General features: G+C 30.6%; 1 protein-coding gene across 8 annotated transcripts in view; it reads left to right on the top strand.

The window, feature by feature from the left end:
* STXBP5 (syntaxin binding protein 5) overlaps positions 1-21,379 on the top strand; it is a 179,732-nt gene that overhangs the window by 98,917 nt on the left and 59,436 nt on the right. For 2 of the 8 annotated variants that reach the window (XM_081296618.1, XM_081296620.1), the window contains exons 18-22: positions 5,436-5,561; positions 7,312-7,463; positions 16,586-16,651; positions 21,096-21,155; positions 21,257-21,304. In XM_081296618.1, the coding sequence (XP_081152744.1) occupies positions 5,436-5,561; positions 7,312-7,463; positions 16,586-16,651; positions 21,096-21,155; positions 21,257-21,304 (452 nt within the window). The remainder of the gene's footprint in view (positions 1-5,435; positions 5,562-7,311; positions 7,464-16,585; positions 16,652-21,095; positions 21,156-21,256; positions 21,305-21,379) is intronic. The other 6 variants (XM_081296622.1, XM_081296623.1, XM_081296619.1 and 3 more) reach the window with 5 other exon arrangements.

Consider the following 21,379-nt stretch of genomic DNA (forward strand, 5'->3'; position numbering starts at 1 on the left):
AAAAGTTAAAAAGCAGTGGGTGAATCTTTATCTTATGTTCTTGTATTTTTCCAGTTTTTTTTTTTAACTGACTTAAATAACAAGGAGAACAGTTAAAGTAGCAACCAAGAGCAACTGTTACAATCACTAGCCCACAAACCAAATCTGCAGTATCCAAATCAATGCAAAGATAATAATCAACTTAGTTCTGGAATTAATGGGTTTCTGTTACTGTTCATGGACCTAAAACTGTGGTATGACCATCTTTATTTTTTGAGAGGACATTTCATAGCTGTGATGAAAAGTGTTGCACAAACTATTAACTTTCTGTAATGATTTAGTAGAGTATCACTTAATGTAGGAATGCCTTTAAGCTGGTTATTTCAAGGAAGCCTTGATAGTCACAAAGTCTCATTTACCAATCCATTAATATTTGGGAGGAGAAAAGAGTCTTTTTTTGTTATTTGCATTAACTGTTAACTTTTATATATGGATATACTTTTCCTCTCCTGGGAATGAATATACACACAATTATATAAAAACATTTTTCTTAATCCTAAAAAATTAATGTGACTATAATTTGAATTGGATTCTCCTTTGAATATGATTATGGACTCTTAGTGCTTTTTTATGGACAGTTTGTTTTAACTTACTGAATTTGGTTAACTGCCTGTGACTTCATCACAGCTGGCTGGAGAAAGCTTCTTTCAAGTTTGTGTCTGAGTCTTCACACCACCTCAGCACTTGTGTGACTATCTGTGATTTCTGTCAAAAATATAGATAATCTAGGCATTTCTCAACATCTTTCTGCGCTCACACATGTGGAAGGCCTTTAGGAAGCCCTGGATCCTTTTTGTAGAGAATAGAATAAAAGAACAAAATAAGATTTCTAGAAATGTGTGCAACATTATGTTTAACAAGCAGTGTATTATAATGTCTACTCAGTGACAAGAACTAGAAAGAATTAAAAAAAAAAAGTAAAGCCTTTATAGTTTTCATTGGATGTTTGCATTACTGTGTAATGTAACCAGTGACTTTTTAACTTTGTCCCCAAGTCACTTTTCTAAAATTGATTAACCTGAAATTATTTCTTTATTTTACTTATTTACAAAAATAAGTTCAAAATGAATGTTGAAATTACCAGTTGATAAAACTACTACACAAATAGTAAAATATAGTATTATGTTTTTCTTTCAGACCTTCAAGCACATTTCTCAAATGATATGTAGTCTAATTACTTAGGTTTTAATCCTGTGATAATTTTTTCTTCTATTGCAGTTATTATACATTGTATGTAGTTCAATTACATAGTTTGTTTATATTTTTGAGACTATTAATGTTTTAATTAAGAGTTCTTTTTGGAAGCAGCATTTGATATTAGATAAGAGTATCTTGAGATGAATGGAATGTCAAGCAACCAGTTTAAACTTTAAAAATAGATATAAGACAGTCAAAATATAATTATTCATAATTCCTTACAGGAGTCTTACAATAATATTATTCTTTCCTAATCCATATTCTTTATCACATTAAAAAATAAAATATTTTCAGGTGGTGACTAAAAATATCACCTTAATTATTAATGAAGCCTTGTCTTGCCAGTCACTGCAGCCTTACACACACTGCCTTTGTAGAATCAACAGGAAAAAATGTAGCCCCTGGGCAGACTTGCTCCCAAGTGGACAAGGTGCCAGGGTGAAAAAAGTGGGCCTCATTAATTTTTTTTCTTATTTTACAGATTCATAATGCATTCCACCTCGCCAAGGGTAGAGTTAAAGACTGGGTAGAGAGGAATCTAGGAGTCCCACTGACACTCAAGAAAAAAATGCTAGCAGATGTAGAGAAGCATTGCTACTGATTTGACTCCGTGTGTGTTTGTATCTAAGCTTTCTACGTCTGATTTTTTTTGATAGTTAAATGAGTAAAAATTCTTATTGATTTAATATATGATGTTATTTATTTATATATCAAGCCATCAATTTTAATTATAATACTTAATATTCTAATAACCTGAATTTTTAAGACAGCAATTTAAATACATCAAAATGAAGCACATCATAAAGTAATGACTGTGCTTATACAGTTAGGTTGTTTAAGTCCCTTATTTTGAATTTTCACTAGAACTTCAGAGTAAGAATGTATGGGGACATCATAAACATTTGGACTGCATAACTCTATGTATTTTTTTAAAATTATTTCCCAGTCTGGATAATAATTCAGGTATTCGTTAATTTTATATCGTTTTAATCTGCAGTCCTAGAGGCATTCTGGATTCTCCTTTTGAATATGATTATGGACTCTTAGTGCTTTTTTATGGACAGTTTGTTTTAACTTACTGAATTTGGTTAACTTCCTGTGACTTCGTCACAGCTGGCTGGAGAGAGCTTCTTTCAAGTTTGTGTCTGAGTCTTCACAACACCACCTCAGTACTTGTTTGTTATATTTCCAGAAGTTAGAAATATAACAAAAATTGTTGTTAAAATACTGCCAGGTACAATGGCACATATCTGTAATCCCACCAGCTCCGGAGGCTAAGGCAAGAGGATCTCGAGTTCAAAGCCAGCCTCAGCAACAGCAATGTACGAAGCAACTTAGTGAGACCCTATCTCTAAATAAAATACAAAATTGGGCTAGAGATGTGGCTCAGTGGTTGAGTGCCCCTAAGTTCAATCCCAGTACCCTCTCACAAATATATATATATAAAATATAATACTGAGATCTTATATAAAATGCCTTTATACATAATTGGTAGTTTTTAGGAAACATTTTTATTAGTATATTCTTAATCATACTGAATAATGGTTTTTGTTACATTGTTTTCATAAATGCAAAAAGCATTCTTTGATCATATTTACCTCTCATTGCTGTCTCCTCCCTCTGATCACCTTTCTGGTTATACTAGCTTCCCTGATACATTGATGTTATCTATTTTTTCCTTTAGATTCCAAATATGAGGGGAAGAATAAAAAAAAATTGCCTTGAGTCTGGCTTATTTCAGTTAGCATTGTGATCTCCAGTTCCATCCATTTTCCTGCAAATGACATGGTTTTATTCTTCAACATTTTAAAAGTCGTCATTTGTTACTTTTGCCAATAACATGTAGTTTGTATTTAGGTATTTTATGTTTTCATTTAGGTATTTTATGTGTCATTTTACAAAGCGCATTTTGAAACTGTGAGATCTCAACACCATTTTAACATTTAAAATATATTTGTACAAATAATAGAGGATTTTTAAATAAAGATTCAACAGCTTGTCTTTTACAAGTAAACAAATATACTAATAATGTTAAAATGATAACTCGCCTGTGCACCATCGTAGACATCAAATATAACAATCAATTTTCTATTTTAAAAATATATTATGACATTTCTAATGGGGGGAGGATTTTGCATTAGTTTTGAATTCTTTTTTTTAAAGAACTTTTTGTTTCTCTTAACTAAAATGAAAATTCTGTGAGTTATGTGTCCTGATCACTTAAAAGTCTTAAATGTGCCTTTACATGCATTTCAAAAATTAATCCTAGAAGGCCTGTTTCTGCTCATGAGAACCTAATTTGATATGTGCAGTTTATCTGCTGGAATGGAAGCACTTTTCAAGTTTATCTTCTATTCCTAGTTCATTTAAGGAAAAAACAGCCCACTCCAACTCTGCCTCTGTGGCTATATCAAAGCTGTCTCTGAGTAGAAAGGAAATGCCTCAGTTATTACTTCTCACTTAAGAGCAACAGCTGTAGCTAATCAGTGGGTATTTCTCTGAAAAGAATTAGAAATTCCATATAAACCAGAGTATAGTTCTGACTGCATTGCTAGCAAACCTTGCACAACAAAAAGTGACTGTAGCTCAATTCATCTTAGAGTAGCATCAACAATTCACATTTTCCCTGAAGTCTGGAGAGCCTACCTTAGCTAGTAAACGTCATCAGAAGATGAGGTTTCAAAGTATGTTTTTCAATTCCACCTGAAGTTTGCTGATACAGGTATGACAGGTGTTGTGTCAAAATATTTAGTCCTCAAAAAGTCTCATGTTCTTAACAACCTTTTCTTCAGATGCTTATCACAAAAGTTTAACCAACATAAGTTTAACATGAACTTATTATTGGTGAGATTTGGGAATACATTTAGTGGCCTGCTGAATGTTTCACTTGTAGGTTCCTACCTTCACCTCAAACTTAAAACTCCATAGTACCCTAAAACTACCTCTTCATCTTGATATCTGTATTTATTTATATTTGATCATAGAATCATTGACTTCTTTTCCTCTTTTGCCCTACCTCTAATCAGTGTTCAGTTCATTCATGTGTTCAGTAAATATTAAATACTTCCTTTGTACCAGAGTATTAAAAATAGCTGCAAGTTTTCTGTCTTCCTGAAACTTAAAAACCTTGTTCTTATTTAAAGTGTATTTCAGCTATCTTTTTTAGAATTGTTTCACATCAGAAAAATAAGTTTCCTAATTAATATCCCTGTTCCACTCCACTGTGCATATGTCTAACAGTTTAATCTTCCTGAAATATTTTTATAAGCTAACATTGGCTTTTAACTTTTTAGTAATGAAAATACTTTATGTAATTTGACCTTCTACAAAATGCTTTTATAAGCACTCAGTTTCTTTAGACCATGATTATGTAGTACTCTTTGCACTTTCTAGATGAGAAGCAGCTGATAAGTTTAAGAGCCAGGACTCAAAACTTTTCAACAACATCAAACCTTTACCACTTACGACCCTCTGAAGTCTAACCCTTATCTCTCTTACAGTACTGTTTTCTAAATTACTGCACACATCTATCAGTGTAACCAAATTTACACTTATTAATCTTTAAATATGAGTTTTGTGGTTCTTTATCTTGTAGGCATATGCTTTGCAAGAGTAATATTAGCACTAATCAGCAAAGTCTGTGCAATCAGAAAGTACTATCACCTCACAGTCAAAGAATTTGTTTTTTTTTTTTTTTTGTAGAAAAATATTCACACAAATAAATAGATCACATTTGCTTTTAACTTGTTCTTATATGTTTTTGCCAGTTTTCATTTAGGGAAAACATTTAAGTTTTAAGTCGGCCTTTTGAATTTGTAGTTTTTCCCTATTAAGTTCTGCATTGCTGCTTCTCCTCATCCATGTCCCCACCCTTCCCTGAAACTCTTCTCTCCCTCCCTCTCTTTCCTGCTTCCCCCTCCTTTTCTCTCTTTCGCTTTGATTCCTGCCATCCTCCCTAACTTTATGTGTGGAGTTTACATATAATTTCTAATTGTTGTTATTTATGTACATGTTTAGTCTCTCCAACTGGATTAAATGGTTCTAGAGGACAGGACTCTCATTTTTACATTTAAAAATTAGTATAGTTTCATATGTAGTTGTTTTTGTATGACTATTTATATATGGCTTTAGAATTATGTAGGGTAGTAAGTTAATTGAAAATGTGCTTAAAAGGTAATATGTTTTCCCTTTTTTTCCAGAGTTAAAAACTCACCACTTAAACAATCACCAGGTTATCAGACAGAACTAGTTATTCAGTTGGTATGGGTGGGTGGAGAACCACCACAACAAATAACCAGCCTGGCAGTCAATTCTTCCTATGGACTGTAAGTATAAGATATGCTTTTCTCAGTCTTTCCATAGTATTCCATACACCATTTTATTTTTTAAAATAGAAAGGGCTATCTTTGTTTTTTGTCACTTAAAATGTTGTTACATAACTTTAATTTCAAACTAAGCTCAATGTTTATTTGGAGCATAATTTTGTTCTGGATAATTTACCCTGGGTATATATACTCTGCTTCCTATATAAAGTAAATATCTCATGGACCAATGAATTATTTGAGATACAGCTTTAAGGTCAATAAATCATCTCCTATATATGCTCCTAAAAATAGTAATTTTATGAACTGACAAAATTATGTTATAGACTGATTTTATAAATATTAACCATAGCTATGTCATTTGTTCTTTCTACTTCCAAAATTAAGTTTCATAAATTCGAAAGGCATTGGAATAGCTTAGTAAATTGTTCATCTATATTACACATGTGTTTGTTTTATTTACCAATTCATGCTTTCAAGTATTAATTAGTGTGAATTATTATATGTAATTTTTATTACAATATGATAAGTTTATAAAGCATATGTTATTTTTCATTTGTTTCAAAACACTGTAGTATAAGAAACTTGTAACTAACTATTCAGTCCCAGAACTGTTTATCACATGCAGGTTACTGTCTTTTTCCTATGTGTTACCCTAGGGACTTATTCATCTTTTTTGATCTTAGTAGCCACTACCATCTTTTCTATTTCTTATAATTGTACATTCAACTAAATTAGCTATAGTCTGAGATAGTATTCTGTGGTATCTTGTATTTGTTGCCATAAATGTAAGAGCACAAACCTCCTTCTTTTAAATCTTTATTGCCCACAACCAAAGAGTGAAAAAACAAGGAATAAAAAAAGAATAGCAAGTTTCAAAGGAAGTTGCAAATCGATTGATTACACATCTCCCTGCACTAATAGTTATGTTATGTTTGGCACTTTCTGTGTATTTTTAAATTTTGAATTAGTTGCCAAGCCTGTATAATTTGTAAATCCATATTTAAAACTTCAACTGAGAAGTTTAATTATCTGGCCACTGTGTACACTCACGCACAACATTAGTCAATTGACTCAAGTTGGAGTTTTTCTTCTTTAGGTGCATCATATAGTCATCAGTCACCATGGATTTACCCATCCTCTTATGCTACTTATGTAACTCTTCTATACATGACAGCTTTTAACTTCTGACTTAAGATATCTTTAAAAAAATAATGATCCTTTATTCATAGTTGATTGGTTTGTAGTTATTGACATAATTGAGAAAGCATTTTGAACACCCTGAGAGGGAGTCTTCTAAGACTTAATGCTATCTGTTTTTTATTCTTGACTACAGAGAATTACCAAAACTTTTTACCCACTGTGAAGTCCCCTGCTTTCCTAGGAGAAGGAGATGTCTCCTCTAAGGGCTTCAGAATACTCTCAAGGCAAAAAAAAAAAATAGGTGTTAACATTGCCTCATATGGGAAGTTTGTATCTCTGAATAAATTTCAACTCTTGTGCCAAATATTTTTCATAAATGATATTGATAATTGATCTAATGATATTGGATGATGAATGTCTAGAGAAGATATGAACAATTTCAAGAGAAGGTACATGTAACCTGTATTTCTATACCCACAGCTTTCTTTTGTTTCAAAGAAGAATTTTCTGAAAGACCCATTATTCTTCCTTCTTCAACCCTATAGACGACAGTACGTTTTATTGTAAGTAATTTTTTGTGCTAAAATGTTTACTCTTTTTCTATTTCCAGGGTGGTTTTTGGCAACTGTAATGGCATTGCTATGATTGACTACCTCCAGAAAGCAGTACTGCTCAATCTGGGCACCATAGAATTATATGGCTCTAATGATCCTTATCGGAGAGAACCTCGATCTCCTCGTAAATCTCGACAACCTTCAGGAGGTAAAAAGAAAAGAAAAAAGTCCTAGCTTTAGGATTTGTATAAATGTTGGCTTACTTTTGTAAATAGAACCATTTCTCTGAGGTATGTAGTTTATCTGATTTAGATTATCTGTATAAAAAGACAAAAGGCATCAGTGCTACTTTGGTTTTGTATTGTCATTAGGTTTTGCTTTTGCTTTTAATGTGCTAGGATTTTATTTTTTATTTATTTTATTTAATGTTGCAAAAGAATTACCGACTTCTTCCGCTAGATTATAATAACAAAAATATCTGTCTCATTATTGTAGGAAAAAAATTAATTTTGAAATTTTGTCCCTTTTGTTGTTTGGTCTCTGTTTGAGTAGTAATTTATTGTTTTACTTATTTGATTGAAAGGAATCCTTTTCATGTGAAAAAAAATAGATGGATTCAAAAGTGATTTGAATTCTAAAATAAACAGAAAATTCTTAAATAATCTTGATTTAGTACAAGTCCAGATTTGTTTAGAATTCTTTATAGCATTCTTTTGTGCTTTGTAGATTTTTGACACTAATGTCTCATAGAACATATGTATAGTTAACTATTCAGTACTTCTTGCTTTTTTTAACTTCATAATACACAGTAAATTGCATTCAATATATGGTACACAGGATATACTATTGAGACTTTCAGCAATAATTGGCCTGTAGGCTTCAGATTATTCTAGGCCTGTCTACAAGACCAGGGATTGAGAAGAATTCTTTTTGAGGCATGTTTACTCATTTGCAGAATACCTCTATGCACTGGAGTACAATTTGAGAAACTCTGGTCTTTACTTCCTAACTCAATCCTGAATTCAAATTCTCCCTGAGCTAGTGGTATAACTCCAGGTAGAACACTTTCCTAGGCTTAATCTCCATCAACATAAAAATTTAAAAATAAAATAATAAATAAAGCTCTCCCTGATTTTTTTTTTTTTTTAGTTGTTCTCATTACATGATTCAGCTAAAACTGCCAGTTTTACTATGTATAAAAAAGGGGCATCGGTGAGGGATATAGACTTTCTATCATTTTAGCTTGATGGTTAATTTCTCTTTTTAAGTTTTGTGTTTTTTTTTTTTTATTCCACGTTTCTGAGTGCAATCATTTTGTCATATAAAATCTTCAGCAGAGATTACTGTTTAAACCATGCCATTCTAGTATCTCTGTCTCCTTTTTTTTCCCCCCTTCCCTTTTTTCTTGCTTCATTAAGGTATGCTGATTGTGACTTCTTGCATGTGCGGTGTTTCTAGCTTATATTCTGAGTCTGTGAAAAAGCTCCGTTCTTCTTTTTTAAGTAAGTTATTTGTCTTGGCATGTCTGTTCTTTGTAAAATCGTTGTTTGTTTGTTTTAAATTCATTTATTTTTAAGAGTCGCTTAAAACATTTTTTATCAAAAGCACTGTATTATTACTTAGTTCACTTCAATAAAATATATATGAAAACAGCTATTTAAATGCTATGTTTAAATCCAATGGACAAAGCAGAGAAAATAATATTAAATGTTACAAGGTTAGAACATTGCCATCACAGAAGTTTTTCTGGAAGATAAAAACTTTAATTTATAAATTATAATTCTTTAATTTATAAATTATGATTCTTTATAAACCTCAGATTAAAATTTTTCTTTTGTTCTTTAGACCCTATAGTAGTTTAGATAAAATTACTAATAATTAACCCTAAGTTGATTTTTAAGAATAACACTTTCACCCTGCAATTAAATATTGTTAAATTTCACTACATTCTGCTTTATTCTCTAGTAAACTCCATAATATTACTTATTATTTGCTTTATTTCATATTCAATTTGGTGTTAGGAATAGAAAAACTATTTGAGTTTTTCCTGATTAATTTTAAGACATTTACCCATTTTTATTATACCCCATTTTACCAATAATTAGGGGTTTTTTTCAATAAAGATTTAAAGAATTATTTCAAAATATGATTTAAATAACATTATAAGATATTTGTACCCCTAATTCCAAAATGTTTTTATTTATTTTTCAAATAAAGTTAACTATAGAGTAATTTGTACTAATATTCTTTGCACTGATATTAAAAAAAATAACATTCTTATTAAATGTAGCTTAATATTTCTTGAGGTTTAGACAAAGTGGCATCAAATTGTTTTTCAATCTATTTTTTTAAATTTTGTGATAGTCTTTTATTTATTTATTTATTTATTTATTTATTTATTTTTTGGCACTGGGATTGAACCCAGGGACACTTTACCACTGAACCATCCCCAACCCTTATAATTTTTTAAAATTTTTATTTTAAAACAGAATCTCTTATTATTTGCAGAGGCTGGCCTTTAACTTGCAATCTTCTGGCTCACTCTTCCTGGTAGTTAGGACTACAAGCATGTGTCACCACAGCTACCCTTCAATCTATTTTTATAGATCTGGTTGAAGACACTTTTTGTTGCTAATATGTACTGCTGTATTTTCATTAGGAATCTAGTGTCAGTGAATTTATTTTATAAGACAAAAACGTTACTACTTAAGTTTTGAATGTGTTATGGCTATAATACAATACAGTTGAACTACTGACTAAAATATCAACTGTGGTTTTCATGGTAGAAATTATAAAACAGACATAGGAACAATTTATATATTTCAGTTACTCATATGTCTGCTAAAATTCTGATTCTACTAAAACTGGAAAATAGGTTTATATTTGTCTTCTTTAATTGCTCACTTTACCATTCAGAAACTGAAGGACACTAGGGAAATTTTTCTTCTGAATATGTTTCTTTAGTCCACAAATCTATTTAATAATGTGGAAGTAATAGACACTTGGGGAGAAGTGTTTGGTCTTACTCTCTGAAGTCAATTATCTTAGAAACAAAAATCTGTATCTGTATTTTGCAAAGAATTTTTTCAAAATCTGTAGGTAGAAGGCTCTAAAACTAAAGGGTTTTTGTTGTTTTATTTTTGTTACAGTTGAAATTATTTTTCAAGTCTTCAGTATTTTTAATAAGATAGAATAGGAGAAATAGCTATAGTGCCCAGTACTACTGCTTGAAAATTTTCTCTCTCTCTCTCTCTCTCTCTCTCTCCTCTCTCTCTCTCTGTGTGTGTGTGTGTGTGTGTGTGTGTGTGTGTGTGTGTGTATGGGTGTGTGTGTTTGTATGAGAGAGAGAGAGAGAGAGAGAGAGAGAGAGAGAGAGAGAGAGAGAGAGAGAGAGAATGAAAAAATACACAGTGGTCCCACTTATCTGCCAATGACACATTCCAAAATCCCTGAAGGATACCTCAAAACCATGGATTGTTCACCTGTGATGAAGTTCAATTTAGAAATTTAGGCATGGAAAGAGATTATCAATAACTAATACTTAAAGAAATGACTCTAGCTATATACTGGATTAAGTTATGTGTATATGCTTTCGTTCAAAAATACCTTATTGTATTTTTCTCATCCTTTTTCTTGTGATAATATATACTTAAAATAAACACTTTGTGGCTTTTTCTTTGGCAAATTTGGAATCACTATTCTTGCAAATTTTTTGGCCACAAGTACAGTGATACTGAGGTAGCAAATATGATAGCAGAGAGAGAGCTGTGAAGTGACTGACTAGCAGATAGCATATATATTATTCTGGCATAATGATTCATAAAAATCTGGGCAGGACAGTGTAATATTTCATTATGCTCCTCATAACAGCACCTCTTTTAAAATTTATGAGTTATTTTTAGAATTTTTCATGTAATTTTTCAGATTGCAATTGACCACAAGTAACTGATACCCTAGACAGTGGGTAAAGAGGGACTACTGTTGTGTGTATGTATACATGAAATAAGGGACACATCCAATAATGTATAAAAATATTGCACAGATTAGTAAGTTTTGTCTCAAATTATAAGACTGATTTCCAAATAATGGGAAATATAACAAAACATTGTTCACATAAAAACATGGTGATGGATGGAAAGATTTAGAACTATGATTTAGGGATGACTTTAAATGTGATTAAAAAAAATGAACTGGCCATAATTTTCCTGTGTTCATATATGAATACCTCACCAGTGAATCTTTACATCATGTACAACCCAAGAATGGGATCCTAATTAGAATAAATTGTACTCCATGTATATATAATATGTTAAAAAATATACTCTACTGTCATGTATATCTAAAAAGAACAAATAAAATGATAAATAAAAACTGAAGTAGAACTTAAAAAAACAAAAGGTGAACTAAATAACTTTGTTTCACAGCTCCCTGCTAAAATAAATTATACTTTTTGGAAAATATGAACACTAACAGAAATTAAAGCCTAATCTACTTTATGTAAGTAAGACAGACTAAGCAATAATAAAAGGATATCAAGGAAAATCATGAATTTGAAAGATACCCTCAACTGTGTATATTTTTATAAATCAGGTAATTTGATTTACAAATATATCAGAATGCTAGCATAAGCTGCTATGTAACTGACACCTTGTATACATATAAAAAGTAGAGGTGATCAATAAAAATCAGCAGACATTCACTAAAAGTAAGTTGTAGCAAAATCACTTTTTTTTAATCTGGTAAATTACATTAATGGCTATGGCAGCTTGTCGACATAATAGTTCCTGAAGTTAAGTATTTGATAAGAAATTCTGTGATACTTTTATGAATCAAACACGTGGTAAATACCTTGTACACAATTCCAAGACTGATTATTCCATGAGTCAGCAAAATACTATCTGCAGGACAAATCTGACACACTGCCTGAGATTTTAAATATAGTTTTATTGGAACAGAGCCATGTTAATTTATGTGTTATCTGTGGCTATTTGGGCTACAGCATTAGAGTTGAGTAGTTTCAATAGAGATTTTAGATTGAAAAGCCTAAACTATTCACTGTCTGCACGTTTATAGAAAATGCTTGCCATCGCCCTCAGGTTAAATAATGGTTATCTTCTGGGTCAGTTTGTGGTCTAACATTAACTTTGTTGTGTGTGTGTGTGTGTGTGTGTGTGTGTGTGTGTCTGTCTGTCTGTCTCAGATAATAAATACATTATGTTGAATAATACTTGATAATTGAATTTTATAAATAGTAAGTCAAGCTTCCTATCTAAACATTTGAAAGAGATGTGCTTACTACTATTTAAAGGGTAACTCTTGAATTTGATGGCAGAATGGATTAAAAAAGTTACTTATAGGTAGAAACAGTAAACTTAAACCAAAGAAATGAAATTTATCAGTAAATAAATGTTAAGAACATTGTGTAATATATTAAAATTGACTGTATATGTACAGAACAGAGAAAACTAGCTGAAGGATAGCTCTTTTGTGAAAAATAGTGGAAGATTTTTTTTTAGTTTATTAGGCAAAACTGAATCTAAATCTGAGTCCTCATTTTAAGTGTAAGATACTAGAAAAGATACTTCTGAGGCTCTGTGTCCTCAGTTGTAAAATAGAGATGAATCACTGTCTTATAAATTTAATATAATGAAGTGGCATAGGTCATGTATCTAATCTTGTGACTGTAACATTGTTCATGCTCAAGTAGTTGTTTTACATCTACTGAATACAACTTAATATGTGCCAATGTGACAAAACTACTGAATACACTAAAGTGAGACTGTAGAATATTTAAAATTAATGCTCCGAGTCTTAGGTATCGATCTAAGTTTTCATCCCTGTGTTAGATACCTTAAACACTCAGTGCTTCAGCTTTTTCTTATGTAAAATGAGGGTAATACACTCTTCCTTATTGATTTCTGGAAGGGTTAAATGAGTTAAGAACTTAGAAAAGAATCTGCCATTTAGTAAGCGATCAGCCAGTGCTGGATATGAACAGCTAGCTAAGGGGGCTGCTGTACATTTGCTGTACATTTTGAAAACTACTAGTAGGAATGTTTGTTAAAAGCATCCTGTCAGTAATAGAATAGTTGATTTAAATTATATACTGTGAAATTCTTTTACATGTATTTACTCAATTATTTAATGACATTTGAGTACCTACCATGTACCATGCACCATTATAGAAAATAAAACAGACAAAATCCTCTGTCCTCGAGGAACTCACATCCTAGAGAAAAATGCAGGCAATAAGAAGATAAGTAGTATGTAGTAGGTTACATAATAATGCCAAGGGGAAAATAAATAAAGGAATGGAGATTTGAAATAGATGAGGGTATTAAATTTAAGATGAGTTACTGGGTAACTTTGAAATGAAGATTTAAAATGTACAGCAAATAGAAATTGCTCTGAAGTTGTATATATGTGGAATTCAAAGGACAATGTGGACTTGGTATGTAGAAGTAGAGAGAGTAAGAGTGATGGGAAAGTAGGTGAAGGGAGACCGAAAATAACATCAGAGAAATGAGAGGATATCATACACCATGGGATTGTATACATAAACCGGCCATATACAGTTGGCTTTGACTTTTATTCTTAGTGAGACAGAAGGCATTGAATGGGGTTTTTAACTGATTTCATGGTCATTGTAATACATTTTATATTTAAATTAAGTCTGAGTTTTATCTGGTTACCTCAGATTTAAAATTCCTTTATTTATTACATTGACCATTAAATACAGCTTCCTAAATGTTTCTTTTTGGATGATTTTAAGAATGATAACCATATCATATGGTACATTTTGTAGTATTTCATATGATTTATATAGTACATTTAGTATATTATTGACAAAAATTCTCTGTGTGTATTATTTTTGAATATTAATTCCTAGGTACATTGTAATCACTACAGAGTATATTATCACTACTGTTTAGATACCTGCTATCTTAAGTGTTCTTTCAAAAAAAAGATTAGATAAGCAAACTATTTTTAAAAAATATTAAGTGAAATCTATTACATGTTGTGGGAGGCTGACTAGCATTTAGTTTGTATTTAGATACCTAATGAAAACAAATAATATATAATTCAGACTGGAAAACATTTGTTATAAACCTAATTCAGAACTTGGTATTCTATGAAAATGTTGCTCTAAACATTTTTTTAAGAGACCATAGAGATTATAACATCATGTCTTTTACCAAAGTAATGTAAAAGATACGAGTTATACATATCCATGGGTTGATGTGACCCCCAACTTCTGTGGCCTAATGAAGCCCCTTTTCTCTTGCCCAGCTCCTCCAAACTCCTGATATGTTTTCATATATAAGTAATTAAACAATTTGCTGGAATTTTTTTTTCATTTCAGTCATGAGACAAGTTCATACTTCTTTTTTATCTTGTATTTTACCGTACCTTTTAGTTCGTATCTTTTTTATTATTATTTTTATTTATATATGACAGTGGAATGCATTACAATTCTTATTATACATATAGAGCACAATTTTTCATATCTCTGGTTATATACAAAGTATATTCACACCAATTCGTGTCTTCATACATGTACTTTGGATAATAATGTGCATCACATTCCACCAGCATTTCTAACCCCCTACCCCCTCTCTTCCTGTCTAACCCCTCTGCCCTATCTAGAGTTTGTCTATTCTTCCCATGCTCCCTCTCCCTACCCCACTATGAATCAGCATCCTTATATCAGAGAAAACATTTGGCATTTGGTTTTTTGGGTTTGGCTAACTTCACTTAGCATTATCTTCACTAACTCCATTCATTTACCTGCAAATGCCATGATTTTATTTTCTTTTATTGCCGAGTAATATTCCATTGTGTATTTATTCCACATTTTTGTTATCCATTCATCTATTGAAGGGCATCTAGGATGGTTCCACAGTTTAGCTATTGTGAATTGTGCTGCTATAATCATTGATGTGGCTGTGTCCCTGTTTTTAATCCTTTGGGTATAGACCAAGAAAGATAGCTGGGTCAAATGGTGGTTCCATATCCAATTTCCAAGAAATCTCCATACTGCTTTCCATATTGGTTGCACCAATTTGCAGTCCCACCAGCAGTGTATGAGTGTACCTTTTTCCACACATCCTCACCAACACTTATTGTTGTCTTCATAATAGCTGCTGTTCTGACTGGAGTAAAATGAAATCTTAAAGTAGTTTTGATTTGCATTTCTCTAATTGCTAGTGATGATGAACATTTTTTCATTTACAATAGACTCAACAAAAAATACTTGGGAATCCACTTAATGAAAGAGGTGAAAATCTATATAATGAAAATTACAGAACCCTAAAATAAAGAAATCAAAGAGACCTTAGAAGATGGAAAGATCTACCTTGCTCTTGGATAGGCAGAATTAATATAATCACAATGACCATACTTCCAAAAGTACTATACAGATTTAATGCAATTTCGATCAAAATCCCAATCACATTTCTCATAGAAATAGAAAAAGCAATCATGAAATTCATCTGGAAAACCAAGAGACCTAGAATAGCTAAAGCAAACCTTAGCAGGAAGAGTGAAGCAGGTAGCATGAGTATACTAGACCTTAAACTATACTACAGAGCAATAGTAACAAAAATGGTATGGTATTGGTACCAAAATAGACAGGTAGACTAATGGTACAGAATAGTTCTTGTCTATAGCATAAAATACCTTGTTAATCTTTCTACTAAGAATTTAAGCCATTCTATAAAATAGATGACTGGTAAAGTTTATATATATCTGAAAAGAAAGTATTTTGTTAAAGGTTTTTAAAAGCTTATATTACCGTTTTTAAGAGATTTTCTCTTCAAGATAAATGATGTGCAATATTTTTAATATAGCAAATTTAGAGATATATTTTCTTATTTATCATTCATAAATATTTAAATAAAGTGTTTAAGACATACCTAGTGGAAACCATATTTAGGTTTGAGGGTCCTTACGATGTAAAAATTATCAAACTTATTTGATATGTATATATTCTCCCTTGAGGAATTAAAAAAGAATTATATGCTCCCACATCTCAGATTTTAAAGAAAGCCTTGCATTATGTCTATTGTCCTTTAAGAATATCAGATTATCTCAATTGGAAACTCTGTTTACAAAAAAAACTATATTTTATTTGTTTAATTGAAGGCTATTATATTATTTTGAGATAAGTTATATCAAAATGTTTCTATCTGAAACTTTATAAGCATAGTATCACTACTGATAATCTGTTAATCGGACTACCAAGTTCTTTTCAATAGATAGTGAAATCTATCCTATAAATAGATGACAAGCCTACTTAAATAAATTTGTGGTGTGATTTCTTTTTTTTAGCAGGTCTATGTGATATTAATGAAGGGATTGTAGTCCCAGAGGATCGCTGCAAATCTCCAACTTCTGGTAATTTGTCTTTTTATTGTATTAATAATTATGATTTTATATAAAGTAAGACAATATATCAGTATATTGTTTTATAGATAAATATTTAAAAAAATATACCTAAAAGATACTAGTCATGTATTCTGAAAATCATAACTATTCTTTGCATTCTGATTAAGTAAAAAGAAATACAAATACTACCATATAATATCCATAGTTTTTACCCTCTATTATACTATTGTACTTTTAGAGAAAGATAAGATTATATATATATATATTTGGTGCCTCTAGGCACTTTGGGCATTATTTTGAAGAACAGAGTATGATCAATGAAATATTAATAATGTAATATGCTTCTCTGGATTCCATGAATAATATTCTTTTAAATGTAATGAAAAGTGTTGTTATTTTTGTTGTTATTGGGTGTGCGTGTTTTGCTTTTTGTTTTTCTTGTTTTTGCAGTGCTGAGGATCAAACCCAAGGTCTTATACATGCTAGACAAGCACTCTGTCATTTAGCTACATGCCCATTCCTAAATATTATCAAAGACTTTTGATACTTACAATTAGTGATGACTGTGAATGATTAGAATAATTGTAAACTATATTTGATTTTGTGTTTGACCAACATAACTTCTGATCTATTTACAGTTTTATTAAAGCAGTTCACATTTCTTATCTACAAATGGGTCTTTGTGTATATTAATATTTCTAAGGAACATTATTTTTAGTATATTTTGAGGTCCCTTAAGATTAAAGAAATCTTGAATTTGTTATTTTATTTTAGTGTATTGAAACTGCTAATCTTTGATAAAGTTGACTTCTTAATTTTAACTGCTCAGTTATTTAAGTATTCTGGGTGGAAATTTTCATTGGTGTTCTACTGGAAAGATTGATCTTAATATAAGTAACTGTTTTCAGACAAGTTTTTATCCTTCTGTAACTGGTTCTATTACATTGGATATAATTGTAAGAATGGGAAATATTGAGAAGGATATCTTACTTTACTCCCTCACATTTCAGTTTAGCCCTTTATTAGATCTAAGACTGTAAAAACTTTTATAATATTTCATTTTTATAATTGCATTTTCCTGATTTTGCACAAGTTGATCTTTTATTTTTTTAAATTAAAATGTGTCATACATTTTTATTCCTTAAACTGTGTATTTATATTTACTTATTAAACTGATAAAACATATACATCCATAGGAATCACATTGGTACCCAATATTAAGTCTTAACCTTAGTAGAATAAAGTTAAGATGAATACTATGAAGTGGGTAATTGTTTCTATCTCATAGAGTTTTTTTTTTTAATTTGGAAATTAGAAGTATAATATTTTCATCACTACTCTTCTTCATTCAACTACACGCAGCATAGTTCTAATTTTCTCACCTTCTCCAAAGCCTGTGTAAATACCATTGTCACAATATTAAAAATATAAATCAAAAGTGGATAATTTGGATATGTAACAGATAAATAATGTGTTATATTTAAATATATTAAGCAATCATCAAAATTGTGTTGCCAAAATTCAGCTCAAATAAATTAATATTCCTTTTTGTCCTAAGCCACACTTTCAAACAGTAGGTACATCTAGCAGTCTAGAATAACCAAACAAGGAATAATTATAGATTAATGTGTAAGGAAATTTAAGTATATAAATGTAAAAAGTGCATAAAAGTAAAAAATCTCTAACTTCTCTTTTCCTCTAACCAGAGAAATTCAAACATGGCTTGGTCCATGTGAAAAGACTATAATTTTAACATGTAGAAATTCATATGACCTTAAATATTTAAGTATTGTGTAGTTTGAAATGCAACCTTAAAAAAAAAAAAAACATTGATAAGTAATGATGCTTACCCTTAGATATAGAAGCCTTAATTTATTTATTTTAATCTTTGGTTGTGTTCTAAAATGTATAAAAATGGATTGTATTCATTCCTACATATAAGGAAAGATTGGTTTTCAAAAAGTTAACCTTTCATCGGCAGTAATTGAGCCTGAAACATGTTTCAGATATCAGTTAAAGAATTCTATACAATAGAATAGAAACTAGAATGAGATTCTGCCAAGCCATTTTTTTGACACTATATTATCCCTTCTTACAGACTTTCTCTACTGGCCCCTGAGGTCAATCAAAAGAGCTACTAGAATGTCTTGGTATTAGAAACATGAAAATTAAGCTGGGCATGGTCAGCAAATTGGGAGGCTGAGGCAGGAGGATCCCAAGTTCAGGGCTAGCCTCAGCAACTTAATGAGATTCTGTCTCTAGAAAAAAATAAAAGGGCTGGGATGTGGCTCAGTGGTAAAAATTCCCTGGGTTCAATCCCTCATACCGAAAAGGGGAAAAAAAAATACTGAGCTGAAAATTAGAAATTAAATTACCAGCCTCAAATACTTTTCACAGTGAGATAAGATATAAATGAATGTTTTATAAATTGTTAAAACCAATATTGATTTTAAGGTATTTATAGAAAAGGAAGAAATGTATAAAAGGTTTGTAAGTTAAAATAAGTCTTTCATAAATACTTAGAGAAGGACGAGTATGGTGGAAATGTAGAGTACCATAGTGCATTTTATCAAAAACAATGGGTTTACTTAAAATTAAATCATATAAATGAAGAAAGATATTTTTTAAGGCTTTTAAATCCCATAATCAGGGTTTGTGATTTTAAGTGTTTAGTTAATTAGTATGAAAACTCTCTTCATAACATCATGAGAAAGTACAAGTAAAAAATATAGTTTACTTTTTCATTTTTAAAAAATAAACAGTGGTCTCTCTGAAATAGAAAGTTAATTCTGCTTAAGAAACATATACACCCTAAGCAAATAAAAGTAATGGACTTAATTTGTTCTTTATTTCAAAGAATTCAGATTGTTTTACTTAGCACGTTAGTATTAATAGATTTTTTTTCTTTGAAATGTATTAACCTGTGTGTACATGTTAATGTGTGCAGAGGAATGTGTGTGTGTATATGTGTGTGTATACATAAATCACATTACCTTTTTTTAAAAAAATGTTAGGTTATTTTCAACTGAAGGGCCACATGTACCATGATATGAAATGGTGCCTTGAGAAGTTTTTGTGTGCCATAGAAAAAACAAGCTGTAGATATTGTTGTATGTTTGTATTTAATTATAATAAAATTGTTCAAGTAGGATATAGTGAATACCATTTTGGAACATTTAATAAGCTATCATAGTGTTATGACATTCAGTAGTAGGCATTTTTAGTTAAGGAAAAAATTAAATCTGCTTGTCTTATTTATATTTCAAGCCTATGTTGCCTGTTTATGTTTTTAAAAATCAAACATTTTAATATTTTAATTATTATATTTAGTTGTTATCCTGCTATTACATGTGAATGATTTGTATCAAATAAAACTAGTATTAATAGTACATTGTTTGTAAATTCATGTTGCTATTTGGTATAAGAGATAAGAGATGACAGTGTTATTTTAAAATATAAGTAATATACCATGACAATTATATGCTTTAAATCTGAATGATATGTATGTGAAAAACAGCTATTCCTATCTCTGTTCCTAACAATGACACTGAGCTCAATGTTACTTTTGGTATTTTTTATAAGGAATATACGAGGATTTAGAAATGCTATTTAGCAAAAATAATGTTTACGACTCTTATAGAAGTCATTGGGTCCTGCCAGTATTAGCAGGTTTACATGGGCAGAGAATGTCAAGGATATTTGCCACCTGGCCAAAGGAGGGAAGTATGTTTTGGAAAAGAGGAATGGCAGATATCAAATTTTGGCCTAATTCATTATGATTCACAACTTTTACTGGGAATGATTTTAAGCCACAGAAAGATACGTATATATTTACCTCTAATTGTTTTCCATTCATTCAGCAAATATTTACTTAGAGATACCTAATTGAAAAACACTCCATTGATGACAAAGGAGTCACAAAAGTGAGTCAGATATGGGCCCTGTTTTTAAAACTTCCCTTCAGTGAAGAAGATCTTATGTTGGTAAATTTAAAATATAAGATGTTAAATGATTAATATCATATAAAAATATGTAGATAAAGAATTATGGGAATTCAGAAGAGGGAAAGTGATTTAAAACTGAGGAAATTGTGAAAATTTTAATTGATGAGGTATCATTTGAGATGTGCCTATTAAAAAATACATCCGTAAAAGTGATACTTTCTTTATATATTCTCTAAAATCAAGAGTTTTGCCAAATTGTTGTTACTGAATGAAAAATGATTATAGAGTTAATATTTACATATACGCAGCCCACCATGAAACATTTTGCACTACTGATTGCTATAGTGTATTATCAGACTAGTTAACTGTATAAATGTCCTCTTTCTGTGATAACAGACATATAGCTTGTTTTAGAGATTGCTAGTTTTTTTTTCATTTGTGCTTTTCTCTTGTGCAACTCAGTGTTTGTGACTATGTGCCTGTTCCTTCCATTGTCTTTATTTGTGTAGGTTCTTCATCACCACACAATTCAGATGAAGAACAAAAAGTGAATAATTTTATAGAAAAGGGTATAGTATCTTTATTTTAAGTCTTTTCTTTTACTTATGTTTAATTCATTTAGTTTAATTTGAGTAGATTTTGACATTTTATATCAAAATATTATTTTCAGTGAAGACCAAAAGCAGAAAGTTTTCCAAGATGGTAGCCAGTGATATAGGTAGGAAATAGAAATTTCTATTTTGTTTCTAATCCTTGCTATATGCAATGCTAACCCAGCAGCAGAAAATTATCC

This window comes from Spermophilus citellus, assembly GCF_964194105.1.
Source record: "Spermophilus citellus genome assembly, chromosome: 5".
NCBI lineage: Eukaryota > Metazoa > Chordata > Mammalia > Rodentia > Sciuridae > Spermophilus > Spermophilus citellus.